A 15,089-nucleotide genomic window follows, 5' to 3' on the forward strand; every position below is an offset into this window, starting at 1 on the left:
CTCATTGTACACAACTCCTGCTAAAAGCACAGCCCATCTTGGCAGGACCTTCCTGCCTCCTTCCTTTCTTTGAGAAAGTGTGGGGAGAGAGAAGATTTGCTGTGCTGAGAGCCTGAGGAAGGGGATCTGAGCAAGATCCTCAGCTGCAGCTTCTGCACGCACCTTTCTCTTCCTTCTGGACACTATAGAGCTTGGAAAGTCTGCAGAGAGCTACATGATCCTGCCAAGGATGCTGTATTTCAGCCAAGTTGGGGCCCAGAGGCCTCATCAGAAATATCTAGGTTTTCTTTGTATCTGGCACTTGCTGCACTATGGCCCCAAGTTTCTCACTGCAGTATTATCCAACATTTTGGAGAAATTTATTGAAGTGTGGGAGAACCATTACTGTAGGTCTCCTGAAGTTTAGTGCCAGCATGTTTTTCCTCAGTGTTTTCAAGTGAATTGCAGTTGTTAGAATTATTTGTCTGGGGGTCGGTTTTTTCCTTTTCAGATGTATTAAAGAAACAAGTCTGCTTCAGTGAAAGACCTGTGGGTTTTCTTTTGCCCCTCTGCCCTCTGTTGGAGACCTGGATGTGTCACCAGCTGCTATAGGAAAGACGCTACTATGAAAAGCTCTTTGCTTTTTGTTAGTGTCTGATTCTCAGTTATGCTGTCAGCATGTCGATCCCACTGCTTTTACATTGTGATCATTTCAAATGTAGAGCCTGTAAATTCAGTTCAGTTCAGCTTTTTGAAGCAGTAAAAATACAATGTCTGGCAAAAGTGGTCTAGCTGTTCAAATAGCTACAGATGGACACATCCCATCAGAAGTTAAAGTTTCAGACATGATATCACTGCAGAGGATCCTTTTTACAGAAGTCCCTAAAGTCTCATCAGGTACCTAGATGAATAAATAAAGGGCTTAACAGACTTGAAGTTTTTAACCCAGTGAAGTTTTTAACCCACAGGCAGTCTGTGCTTTGTAAACCTGGCACGTTTGCTCTGTCAGTAACACTACAAATGACTTCCTTTTCTACCCCTTCCCCTAACACTCCCCAGCTCCTTTCTGTCTTGTTTCAGGAGGCAGACAGCGTTATTGTGGAGAATTTCAGCACTGAATTAGGGCTTTTGTAATGTTTTGATGAGGCAAATGTAGAATTTGCTCCATGTGTATTTCAGCTGTTTGGGGATACAGCAGCATTTTACAAAAACATTTTTTTTTTTACATATATTTAGCTGTGTGTGTTTTGCTGGTTCACATACCCACCACTCCGTTCTCAAGCACAGGCAGAGCTGAAAGAGCAGAAGCTGGGGTGGTGTAAGCTGATGGATGTGCTGCTCCAGCTCCAGAGTGCAGCTGTGAGACCAGACATAAAAAGTACTTTTAATTTTGGAGCTATTCTGAGCCTATCAAGAGCTGTCTGAGAGTCTGGGGTGGTTTGTTTTGGTTTGCAGACACAGGTAAAGAAAGAAATTGCCTTTGGAATACAGTTAATCCATCAAGCACGCTGGCCTCCAGTAAAAGTCAGTGTGATCTGAAACAGCTCAGGCTGCCTCAGTTTGCAGGCAGGCAGAAAGTGTTCCCTTCAGAAAGGTATTTCAGCCCCGGTCACTGCTGCTGGCACGAGCCAGTCTTAAATTTCAGATGGAGGCAAACCCAAGCAGACATCCAGTGAGCAGGAGTAAGATGTGAGAGTACAGAAAAACCCAGTTGTGCTGGTGCTTCCAGGACACATACAAGTTCTTTGCTAGGCTTTTATTGAATTACTTTGTGCGTCTTGTGGACAAGACACATTAAGTTTTAGTGTGTAGTGGCCTAGATTTAAAAGGTATTTTGAGGAAAGCCTGTTGTCCCTGCTCCCTGGCAGTAGGTCATAAGAAAGGAAATTATTTTAGGGAGTCCATCCGGAATATGGTCTTTAATTACAGGCATCCTAGAGTGCTTCCTGACTCGATTCAGTTTGTGTCTTCTGTCATAAAGAAATCTTAGGCTTCACCTCTCTTATGACTTTCAGAACTGAGCGACATAATTTTGTTTAACTGGCTGTATAACTGGAAAGTGATTTTTTTGTGAGAATTTTATTTGTGATTGTGAGACACAGTTTGGCTTAAGGTCAACAGTGGTGCCAGTTAAACCCTCCTGCACCCTACAAATGCTTATGCGATTAGTTTGGTTCAACAAAGCATTTAAGCGAGTAATTAAATTAACAAATATTACTGGGGTCTGATCCATTAATGTAATGGCCAAATGAATTCCCCTATTACAGTGGCTTTTCATCAGCTATATTGGCTTCAAGCACGTTGCTCCCATGCTTGAATATTTTCCAGCATTGGGACTCAGGGATAATTGTTTATCCTGAATGAAGCCTTTCTGCTATCACGCTTTGGTCACTAACATTGCATCTTTTGATATTTCTTTTGATGCAGGGATGACGTGCAGTTGAAGACACCTCACAGTAAAATAAATGGACAGCCAAAAGGAATATCCAGGTTGGGTTCAACGTCAAGTTCCCAGGGGACACCTGTCAGCCCCGCTAGACACTCAAATGTTAAGAAGGTATCTGGAGTTGGTGGAACAACCTATGAAATTTCAGTGTAGGATAAAATTAATTAAAAATAAAGAGCCATCCACTCAGCCAGCCATGAAGCTAGGAGCACTGTGAAGACTCAAATAACAAGAAAGAAGGAGCAGCAGCAGCTGGCCACTCTACTTTTCATGTTATGGGTTTGTTCTGCTTTCATCTTTCTCTTTTGGCCAAAAAACAGCTGCAGCCTTATTCATGAGGGAATAAAATTGTACAGTTCGTCAGACTTTTCCTGAACTGACAGGCAGGAACTGGCTGCGACCTAACGCCACAACCACAGAGCGGTTTTCTTTCATGCAAGAGAGCGCTAAAGCCATTGTGCGTGAGTCTGTCCAACAAACCTGTTGTGTACCAGTTGTGCTGTGAAAAAATATAGTCAGTCCAGGATCATTCATTTTCCCTATGCGCCTTCCCAGTTTTTCTGGCCAGTGATGTGTCCAGCAGGAGTCAGAGGCCCAACTGCTGTTTTCCTATCAACGTGGAAAGCAGGCTGCCTGTGCTGGGCAGTCTGCGTGTGCAAGAACTGCTCTGTGTCCTCCAGGTGTTGCAGGTTGTGTTCCTCCTCCTGGGAAGGAGCAAGGCAAAGGCACTTGGGCCACAAGTGCCATGTCATCTTTCGAAGCCTTCCTGCTCCCTGGCCCCGGATGGGAGCAGGAGAAAGGAATGCAACAGCTTCTCACTGTCTGCCATTCTACTCCCTGTGCGTGAAATTGTATGTGTGTGCGTGCGTGTGTTCGTCTCTCGTGGAAAAGGACTGCAACACCAGTAAGGATCTTCCACTCTGACCTCTTGCTCCCTCTGGTTTATAAAGGCTTCTCTGACTCGGAAACAAAACCAAGTGGATAAGAAAGGAAATGTTTGGATGGGAACATATTTTAAACAGCCGTCAGCTGCTTTCCCTGCACCCTCCTTATTACCCGTTGGATTTAGACAATAACATGGTTTACTGCCTTGTCCTGGTGCCGTCTGTAATCCTGCAGCAAGGTTATCATGATCTGTTGAATTCACAGTGTGTATAACTGAGCCAAGCGTACATCTAAAGGATATAAATTTTCTGTCTGCCTAATTACTAGCACATTCCCTCTGGTCTTCAATACTGTTAAGACTAAAGATTTTCCATTTGGGTTTTTTTCCCCCTGGGGAACAACTTTTTAGAATATTATCAATCAATCAGTCAAATGTTCTGAGGTTTCCTTCTCCTGTCTCTAGAAAACTACATTTACTTTGTTGGATTTCAAGACAACTTTACTATAAAAAACAAGAAAGGGTGCATTACTTCTGTCACAGATATGAGGACTCTGGCAAAGCTAATTTTGGGACAAATGGATTTATTTTTTTTTCTTCATTCCTAATCTCCTTTTCCTTCCTTTTCAGTTACCACCTCAGAAGTCAAAAGTACTGAGATCTGGACCAATGCTAACTAGCCAGATCATGTGTGCTGTTAAGAATATCCTGAGCGACTGTTGCCAAAGTCCCTAAAAATGATTATTTATCACTGAGCCAGTCAGCATACGAAACCTCAACTTCCCACCTGGTTCTTCTGGTGAATAGTTTTGACTAGAGAGCTAAATTAACAATTTTTCAGGATATTTGTTTGAAGAGGTTGAATCCTTTTCAGTCCTTGATGTAATGGAGAGCCCTCCAGATATTTGGTAGCAATTCAGAATGTGTTGATAACATCTTATTTGTTTTCATGTATATCGAGATTAATTATTCCAGAAGGCAAATATTGACCTCAGTTTTGCCTGTTTAAAAATTTATCTTTTGATTTGATAAATCTTGACATCTGCTGCAATACATGCTTATTATGTCCCTTGTATATCACATCATTTTTTTGCAGAGGAAAGCTGAAGAGAACATAAGAAAGTTAATCATCTCTTTGTAATGCTCTGTGTTGCCCAAAGGGAGGAACCTGGAAAGCAATGCAGCTGCCAAAGGCCAAAGTTATGAGAAAGCAAACTAGAAATCGGTGGGCATTTTATTGCCTCAGTGATACTTTAAATGCCTGCTGTAGGGAGCAGAGAAGAAATAGTCTTTCTATGCAGATTTGCTCACTTGCGTGTAGAATATTGTCTCTGGCTCCACGGTACCAGAAAGACGCTGGCAAACTGGATTGGGTACAGATGGAGCAATATTTATTAAAAGACTGGACAGACAGGCCGATGAGAAGATTTAAAGGGCTAAAATCATGTCTCTGGCTAAGCAGTGGTGTGGAAATTCAGTATCGTAACTTGACAAATACTTTAGTTAAAAGATGTAAAACCAAAGGTAAATCGAAGGATTGTCAATGGTCTCCACTAAGACGGGAGCAGAAAAGATAGAGGGGAAGGATCATTGGAATAGTCTTCCAAGGCAGGGTGTAGGAGACCAACTAGTCGGGACAGGCAAGCTGGATTTGGACAAGTCATCCAAAAAATTTCTGTATGAAATGAGCCTGCAGGGGCAAGGGGCTAGACCAGATGGCCTTACGGATTTCTTCCATCTTTAACTGTTATTAATCTGCAATCTTCCCTGAAGTTACCTCCTTGGGAAGATGCAGGACTTCCTCAAGGACTGGAATTCACTCTAGTGCATAGAGTATCAAAAGACTTACTTGTTTTTAAAGTATCATGTATGCCATATGTAAGCCCTGAAAAAGAGGGGGTACGCGACACACTGAATTTGGGCCGGAGAGCTGGACAAGGGCACATTTTATCATGTATCTTTGAATACGTACATGAAATTCATGCAAGCAAGGCTGAAAATTTGCACCAATGTAATATTTGAGATTTGCATCCCAGTGATGCTCCACTTTGATTGCTTTCTCCTGCATTTATAAACACGAAAGCTACTGAGGAACTTGAAGGGCTGAAGAGCCTTTGAAGTTAACTACATTAGTTCATGAGAGAATTTCTCAGTAAGACTAAACACAATATTGTGTGTATAAAGCACTAATATCCAGGGTTATTTTGACATAGTTCACGAGGAGTAGGGGAGGAAAGAATGAATGCACTGTGTCATTACAAGTTCAGATGTAAGGACTGTGTATATTATGAGTAGTGTAGCCCACAGCTGAGAGACATTCGACTTGTTACTAGGTTTACAATGGTACCAAAGTATTTCTTTTTTTTTTTTCCTTTTGAGGTTTGCATATAATTCAGTGCACATAGCCTGGAGTAAGTTATTCAAATCTTCTGAAAGAATAATCCAAGCAGAACTGTTAACAGGAGATTGCATGCAGCAAATCCAGCCTCATTTCCATCTAAGGCACTGAACCTGCAGCTATTTTCTTATAAATGTAAGTGTCTGTTTCCATAGCTCCTGTTATGAGACTGGGGACCTATTTAGTAAGTCTAATTTTGGAGCAGAATCCAGCCCATGTTATAGTTCTTCAAGCAGTTTACAGATAAGCAGTAAGGTTCTTCTGCCCAGATAGTCTCTGTTTTTACAGCCAAATCTTCAGCTGGTGTAAACTGGTGTGGCTCCATCAAAGTTCATTTAAGCGATGCTAATTTACAGTAGGTGGGGATCAGCCATGGAAATCCAGCACAAGTTAACGCATCTTGTAAAGTAGCTTCTTTATTTTTGTCATGTGTATTTCATGTTTCAGGAGTCTTAAATCTCTTCAGTGTGTTTTTATTTTTAGCTGTGGATTGTATTACTTATTTAAAAAACAGCAATAGTTTCTGTTTAGTTTGTGCATCAATTTTCATTGCATATTGCATTTTATTAGCTGTTCATTCCCTGTTCATGCACTCCCATTTAGCCTCCAGGTTTTCATTGTAGTATGATCTGCCTTGAAAAGTTGGATCTCTGTATCTTTAAGTGTATAATATATGGAGTATTATGAAATTAAATGTATCTTACTACATGGGTAGGAGAGAGAGGACATATTTTTACTTGAAGCCTTAATATTTTGTTTTTTTACTACTTTGTTTGTTGACCTCATAGGAAAGTCTGAATAGCAAACACCTTGAAACTCTGGGCCAAATACTGCACTGATGTACAACCAGCATTTGGCTCCCTGTGTCAAAACTGGATGCAGACATAATCTGAAGTGAACAGCCTTAGGGTGGCGTATTTTCCTGAAGATCATTAATACATGTGTCTGTAAGCAAGTACACTAAGAAGTCTTCAAGTCTTTAATTTTTAGGAAGGGTGATAGCAGGAACTGCCCTAGTGTCTTATGTTTGTGTTTTCTTTTTAAATTAAATAAAGCAAAGCAAATATAAGTACTTAATTTGGTTAAAGTCAGCTCTAGGGGTTGCACAGAGCTACGTGTGAGTAGCCGTGTGCAGCAAATGAACTGTGTTGTGTTGCTGTTCTGAAATTGCTAACCAAGCATCATGTTATGTCAGCTTGGCCTAAGATAATCACCTCGTGGGCGTTACAGTGGACGTTCCTCAGATGATGCCTATTCTCCTATAAGCCTAATGTGGAGATTGCAATGTGGTTTTCTTTGGACTATATCTGTAGTCCAGACTAGAGATATAGATATATATATAGATATATATTCAATATTTTTTTGTGTGTGGGAAAGATGGGGTCGAAGTTGCTGTCTCTGACAGTCTGGAAAGTTTATGTCAAACAGTTTTTATGGTCTGTATTTCACCTGTTCTGCCACCTTGAATTGTTGGAATGTATCTGTGCAGGCTTTGTGGAACTCTGTCTGTAACCTTTTTTGTGGCTCTCGTAATACATATATATTTTTTAAACCTCTGAGTCACTTCAGTATTTTCAAGTGTCTGGTTTTCGCTGGTAAGTTACACCTCAGATGCATTCGTTTGCCAAGATGGTTGGTGACACGCTGCCTTTTTTCATTTCTACTTGTGCAAAACGTGAACTGAAACAGCAGAACTGGAAAGGCCAGTTCCAGTGAAAAATCTGCAGGTGATGAAACATTACAAGTTAACTCATTTTCAAGGTGCTTATGGTGAAGTAGCAAATACACTGAGTCTTTAGAAGTGTCTCCTAGTTGTGACCAATGCATCGTGCTCGGGAGGCCACAGCAGGTGGTCCATGGAACAAAATGAAATGCAGTTTTCTGTACTGTTTTTTATAGACATTTTGGGGTTAATAGGGATCCTGTGGTGCGGCACAATTGTGAATCATTGCTACAGAGTAACTGTGGAAAAATATTGTGCTGGTATTTGTTGAAATGTTCTACCCAGAGTATCTGGATTTATGCATCCCAGAGTTTCACAATTTTTAATCTGTCTTCATCTGTCTGTTTCTGTCTTTGAAAATACGTCCATTTGATCTGTAAGAGTGGGCTTTGACACACACGGTTGCCAAGCCCTCCTAACCGCAGCTGCTGCAGGCTTTCTGATGCCATAATTTACATATATGGGCTAATTACATTAAGCAAGGATCCATTCAAGCGTGTTCATTATAAATGCCAGTGATATTTGTGTGCTGTCATGTCTTAACCTGGCAGAGATTACCTTATATACAAAATCACCAGGCTCCACTGATGTTGGCTACATCAAACGGAATTATAGAAGATCATGATCTGGTTTATTTTATTTCATTTAAAGACATCTTGGCTTCCAGCAATTTTGGCTTTCGTCTCTCTAAGTAATGGATAAATTATCCAAGTTTGTATTCATTTCTCCATTATTGTTACTTTTTATTCTGCAGGGCAAGTTTCAGTTCACATTTTGGAACATAATGAGGAGAGACAAAGGAAACTATTTATACAGGTGAACATGTCTTTTAAGAGAGAAGCAGTTATATAATGAATAGATTAGAATTACTGTCAAAATAGTTTTTGTTCATCTTGTCACAATAACTTGAATTTTAAAGTAAGGCTTATTTCAAGGCTGATATCTCTGTAACCCTGAAACGTTTAAAAAATGTCTTGGTTAGACATTTCAAATTATATGAAGAAATATGATCTACTTTTACAGATTAAAAATATCCTAGAGAAGCGATGGTACGTTTTACAGTGCCTTATATATATGTATATATAATGCCTATATGTATATAATGTATACATAACTGTGTACAAATATTCAAGTAAAACTAGTTACAGGTGTCCCTATCTGATGTATTTTAAATTGAAATTATCTGTGTTGGTAGAAGAAAAATAATTGTATAAGCAGCAACATACAGAACCAAAAATACTTACTAAAACCTGAGCAAATAAAATAGACTGGAAACAGTGTTTCTGCCAGTGGTTATGTTCCAAGCCATAGAGGAGGTAGACCCCCTGTTTTAAGGGATGTTCGGAGAAAAAGGAAAGCAGTGATGGAAGCTTGGAGAAAGTGGAGAGAGTATGTAAGAGCACGAGGGATGCCTCATCACATTGCAGTGCTCAGACCTATAAAGGAGCAGTGGAGGAGGAGGGGACGGGCTGTCTTTTGGGAAAAACCGAGCCCTTAGACAAACCATCAGATATCACCCTAAACAAGTGCCCTTGAGAAATTGGCTCTTGGCCATGACAACAAGAATCCTTCAGCCCCGCTGCCCTTGATGGTATCTCAGCAATTCTTTCAAATGGGCGAAGTGATTGATTGCTCCCACCCAAGTGGGTTGTTTTCCTGCCAACAGGGATGCAGAACTCATGGCTCTAGCTAGATATGGAACAGGGACGTTTGCAAAGCTTCAGACAGTGGATCTTATCTAGAGAGAGAAAAGTGGCTTCTGTAGAAGAGACTCTCATCTCCTAACTGTAAGGAAGAGTATTGATGTTTCCTTTCCCTTACAAGTTATTTCATGCTCTGTTTCTCTCCTATTCACCTTGCACACACACATCCCTTGCGTGGATTTTTCAGACAGTAATTTTGCCATTTATTTGCAAGGAATGTAAAGCACTGGCATAGCCCGTCCTTGTGATATTAGATCTACAATATATGTGGCCTGAGATGGGCAGGTTATGAGGCTGTGTGAGCATTATGGGCAATGCTGAGATTTATCGATATTTCTAGACTGCGTAAAGATATTCTGTCTATCCTCTCCTCATTAATCAGAGTAATTTCTGTATTTACGGGCATAGGCCAGCTTGATCAGACTATCTGGCAGAAGTGCTCAACATAACTTATGCAGCAGATTCTACCAGTTCATGAGCTTTTCCAGGAGTCGAGTTGCATTTTAGAATAACAGGAGTGCCACAGGTAAGTCTTGTGTTTTAAAAATGGAGCTTCTATCCCTGTTACAGAGAACTTGGACAAGTAGTCTTCATGTAGGCATTTTTGAGTGGCAGGTAGCAAAGGAGGGAGGGTGTTGGGTTTACTAGTGAAGCAGCAACGTGGTGCTCTTCTAGTTTGTTCTTTCATGCTGTGCACAGGTAGGTGGCTCATGGGCAGGAGTTTCTTCTGCATTCACTGCTTCAATGGATGTGAGATAGACGGCCCCTCTGTGTGCCAGTTGCAAAGCACGCCACCCTGCCATGGAGCACGCATCTTGAAAGCCTTTCAGTTATGTGGGTGCAGAGCACCTGAGGATTTTGGGGTCAGAGATGACTGTGGAAGATCATAAAATGGCATTATAATCTGTTTCTAGTCCTGGGCACAGGTGGTTTAGTGGAACACAGCTTTACTGTCAGCTTTTTCTCTCGTACAGTCATTTGAACAGATGGTGAAAGAGTTTTTGTTGTTTGGTTGGGGTTTTTTATAACACAAACCAATGCTACTTTTTCTTGGGAAAAGCTCACCTTCTAGAAACTGCAGTGCCTGAGTAAATTCAGTGAGTAACAGCATGATCCTATTTTTGCAGCCTGATTATTATGAATCCATCTGGCCTTGGGATCAGCCCTTATTGTCTCACTGACAAATATCTAAAATAACAGACTTAAAACCAGAGAAGTAAGCACTTATAAATAGGTGGCACTTGGTTATGACTAATTTTGCAGACACCCTGTGACATGATGCAGACAAACTGCTCTGCTGTTGGCCACAACCTTCTATATCATAATGCATGTGCTTTGCACTGCTGTCTGTTGGCAGTTTCCCAGTGTTAAGCTATGATTCACACTAAGAGAAGTGCCAGTTAAATGTTCAGCTAGAAACACGGTCTGCACTTAAAGCACAGGAATGGGCATCAGGCATTCTGGCACCAATCCTGGCTCCTCTGCAAATTACTGCTGACTCTTGTGTCTTTCCATGCTTCTTTGCTCCACGTCAGATGGAGATGGGACTTCCTGACCTCACAAATGTGTTTGTGAGAGGTCCAAGCCCTATCATTCTGCCATCAGCTGTGTAGCTGGAGCCAAGCAGATTCATCCCTTAGGTGTGCAGGAGCAACAGTGCAAATTCACAGCATATTTAATCTCAAATGAAAGCATCACCCCAGGTCATGTTCTTGTGGAGGAAGATCTGGGGTGTTTGTGTGTTGGGTGTTGCTGGCATTAGTCTTCGTCTTTCACTCTAACTTTGGAAAGCTGTTTTAGTAAACATATGAAAGGCATTTCTGCCTTGATCCTTCCCTTGACTTCTTGCATATTTCCTTATAATCCAAACCCTCCACATAATACCCACATAGCACAGTCCTCATTCCAGGAGGCCATACACTTCATTGCCTTAAGCAATTCTGCTCTTCCCTGCCTGCTTCTTGGAACAGATGTACGTATATTTAATAATAACTAAAATTACGAGCAGAACTGCAGTAGAAGACAGCTGTAGGTTGGGAGTGACCCCCAAAAGGGGGAACACTGCAATGTTTATTTCCATTTATATTGAAGCACAAAATAGCTACATTTTTCAAAACCTGTAAAAGTTTCTTAAGGAAATATACCATAATTACTGTATTTCTCCCTCATTTTACGGCATTTGTAATAACATTCTTTACGAGTATTTTCATTAATTTTTGAAATTTTTTTTGCCTTGAATTATATCCACACAAATTCTAGAGAGATCTGTAGAGATTCTCTTCATGTATATCTAAAGCCCTGGATGCAGAACTGCATTTCAGCACTGTGTTACAAATGATGGAGAGGATCCTTTTTGAGTACAAGAGACTTGGGATGTGCTGTCCTTGGGTTTGGTTTATCTTTATATATGCCTACAAAGACTGATTACTAGGAGGAATCTGAGCATCCTGCTGTTGGATGGAGTCACTGCACAACCTGTGCATCCATAAGTGCTTTGCCTGCCTGAAGCAGAGACCTGTGAAATGTTTTTCTAGGCACTGTGTGTCTGTCCCCCTCCTGGCTCAAACGCTGGGCAGCTGTAAGCAGAGCGCTCATCCGCACTCTTCCTCTTGGACCATTGGGATGTGTTACCTGCCACGCAGCAAGGTGAGGCACCACCCTGGGAACAGTGACACAGGTGGTGTCTGCCGCTGTGGCACTGACTTACTCTGTAACCCTGGGAAAGCCACCTCACACGTGGCGGCTCTTATTCCAGTATGACACAGGAATGGAGACCCTCTGGATTTGAGTTGCTAAGTGATTTGCAGTTGTGAGTCAAGGGGCTGCCCCATCCCTGGAGGTGTTCAAGGCCAGGTTGGATGGCACCTTGGGCAGCCTGATCCAGTGGGAGGTGTCCCTGCCTGTGGCAGGGGACTTGGAGCTAGATGATCTTTAAGGTCCCTTCCAACCTGAACTAGTCTATGATTCTGTGATCTGAAATCTGTGGGCAACCAGGCATTGCTTGGCAGAGAATCATGTGATGACCATACGGACACTACGCCTTGTGGCAGAGGTGTGGGACTTCAGAAGGCATTCCTACAGTCCCTAGCTTTGGTCAAAGATAAAACAGAGGTAACAAAAAGGGGGAAAAGAAGTATCTTCAGCTGTCATGAAAGGGAATAAGCGGTGTCAAAAGAAAGCAAAGGGCAGTTGAATTTATTTTGGGCAAGAAAAATTTCCTCTAGTTTCTATCAGCATGGAGGATTAATTGGCTGGGTCAGGCAGCACACTGTTAAGTACATAGATCATTTCTTCTTCCTGCTCCAGGTGGATTTTCATTGTTATTTTGTAGAAAGACAGGTTATAATGTAAGCAGGGCTTTGCGAGGGCAGGGGTGTAAGGCAGGGTAATAACACAAATCTTCAGAGCTTTATGACAGATTTTGCTGGGGACTGAAAGCAGGCCGGCAGGGGAAAGTTCAGATGGATCTTTGTCTTCACAGAATAGCCACCAGCTTTTCGCAAGCCCACATTCCTCTGTGCTTAACTTGGAGGGACTCTTTTAGTATAAAATGTATTTTTTAATTTTAAGCAGCAACCAGTCTTTCAATGCCATGTGCCTGTCAAATGCACTGTAAAAAACAGAGGAATTCCATAAATTCCTACTAATAGCAGTGATAATTTTAGCTAATGGACCTCTAGTTCATTTCAGCTAAGTAATTTTCATACATTCTTTCTTTTTGAAGTAACGTTACTGGTAAATCACACCAGGTCATAACAATAAAGTGCTAGTGGCAAAGGAATTAGGATAGAAAACCAATTCTCTTTCTCTCTGAAGCATCTGCCATCAAGAATTCTCTCTTGAAATCAGTTGGTTTAAAGCTGATAAATGACATAATTGATGCCATGGAGGGAGGAAACAAGGAATGAGTATCTCTGTTTCCCACAGTACGAGAAGTAGTGAGTGCTAAACGAAATTACCAAAAACCAGAATGGAAACAAGGCAGAACTTCTTTGAGAAAGCAGATTAAATTGCCACAGGATGTTGTGCAAACCGTATCACTGGACCAAGATAAAAGCAACAAATGTATCTCTTAGCACAGTGTTGGAGATGCAAAAGCAATGCTGTCTTTAGCCTGGTGTAACATAAATGATTTTTGAAACCTAGTTCCTTGGATGCTCTGTGACTGCCTAATTCTATGCTCAAGAATAAATTCATCACTTGAGTCCTACAGCTGATGACTTTGATAACTTATACTAATGTTTAAGCCTGACTAGCTCAATACAGAGGGATGATTTTCACCCATCGGTCCTTAGAATTTCCCTACAAAATGCGTGAATACATGAGCAGAAATTTGATTGAATGACCTCAGTAACATTATTTGGAAGAGAGAAAAAGCTACCATGCCATTTTGCTTGATCTATATGGATAGCAGTTTCCAAATTGCTATACACACACATACATGGTTGCATATATATACACATACGTTTACATATGTGTGTGTGTGCAGATATTTATAAAAGCAACTGCAGCCTTTCAGATGTGTGTACTGTGATTCATCAGCAGCAATAGTTTTTGGCAGGGGCATAATTTCAAATCTTCTGCTGAGGATGCCTGCCAAAATGTTGTTGAACAGTGACAGGATGAAGAAAGTTATTTATAAATGGGGATAATTAGGTCCTGAGCTTATTAGTGTTGGGAATGAGACAGAAAGACGATGTGTAGTAATGAGTATTGTAATACGAGAAGATGCTTTCCATGATTTTCTACTTATTGATCAAAAAATACTCCCAGCTAGGTGATTCAGATCGTGGATGTGTGGCTGTTAGGCTGTAGGACAGATCTTAGTTATACTACTGTAAGTTTGGAATAATTCCACAGGATCCAAGTGATGATTGTTGTAACTGAGATTAGACTCAATTTCTTCAGTGCTGAACTTTGCATTTTGTGTTCAGGCAAAAATAAGCCCTGAACAGACATAGGAACTGTACTAACTCCTCTTACTTGGAAGCAATGGCTCCTGACCATGCTGTCAGGAGACAGCACTGCTCAGTCTGATGCTGTGCTCTTTGTTTCTGCCAGCAGAGGCAAAGCTATTTCTGTGTCAGTCATGTAGATGTGTGTTACATCCTTTTTTTCTTGAAAAATGGTGTCGCTGGGACAAATCAATCTTTCCACTGGTGCTCTCCCTAGACATATAAACCCAGTGAACGCAGTGTGAAATTCATCCATGCAGGGTTTGAAAGGAGCTTGTGCTCACACAGTCTCTGTAGAGCACCCAGGACAATGCTCTCAGGCCTTTTCTTACTGAAATGTTGGTCACACAGTAAGTGAAGAGAATAGAAATTAATATTCAAGAATTCTTAGCTCCTGGCTTTATAGCAAGCTTAGCAGATAGTGCAATTAATGTGTAATAAGACACTTGAGCACACATCCATGTTTAAACAGTTGAATATCCCATTAACTTTTCTTATTTCTCAAGCTATTTGGACTGATGTCACAATGCTTGGAATTTTTAAAGCCTCAAGCTCCTGCCGTCTCAAGTAAACACTTGTTTAAGGGGGCTCTGAGTTTTCACTAGAGGTGAGGAAAGAAATGTCTTCAGTATTGCAGAGAAAAGCTTGAAATACAAAAATTCTACCTCTCTGAAACTCCCCAAACCTGAGAAAAACAAGGGCTTAAGTATTTGGTTCCAAAAAGAAAGAACAGCAGGGTTTAGACAACCTGTGCCAAGATCATCCCTAGGGTGATTTTTCTGAGGTAAAGCAGGGAATATCTGAAATAGCTCCTGACAGAGATAGGAAAGGATATCCATATCCATTTGGGGGGAGCTAGAATTTTGCCTTCATATTTCTTCTAAAACATGAATGGATCATTAAAGCTAGAAATCTCCTAAAATGTGTAATTATGTTCATCAGAGCACCCCAAATGATTTTGCAAGCACTTTCACTTTTCACTCCTGCTCAGTGAATTTGGCC

The 15,089-nt window shown here is 41.1% G+C and overlaps 1 protein-coding gene across 5 annotated transcripts in view; it reads left to right on the plus strand.

Moving 5' to 3' along the window:
- The window catches only part of ZDHHC8 (zinc finger DHHC-type palmitoyltransferase 8), a 130,887-nt gene that overhangs the window by 105,672 nt on the left and 10,126 nt on the right, over positions 1 to 15,089 (plus strand). For 3 of the 5 annotated variants that reach the window (XM_069871084.1, XM_069871086.1, XM_069871085.1), the window contains one exon: positions 2,407 to 7,258. In XM_069871084.1, coding sequence (XP_069727185.1) covers positions 2,407 to 2,578 — 172 coding nt within the window. In that variant the 3' untranslated portion in view covers positions 2,579 to 7,258. Of the gene's footprint in view, positions 1 to 2,406; positions 7,259 to 8,183; positions 8,246 to 9,095; positions 9,217 to 15,089 lie in introns of those variants that run through there. The other 2 variants (XR_011338659.1, XR_011338660.1) reach the window with 2 other exon arrangements.

This window comes from Phaenicophaeus curvirostris, chromosome 17 (assembly GCF_032191515.1).
Source record: "Phaenicophaeus curvirostris isolate KB17595 chromosome 17, BPBGC_Pcur_1.0, whole genome shotgun sequence".
NCBI classification, from domain to species: domain Eukaryota; kingdom Metazoa; phylum Chordata; class Aves; order Cuculiformes; family Cuculidae; genus Phaenicophaeus; species Phaenicophaeus curvirostris.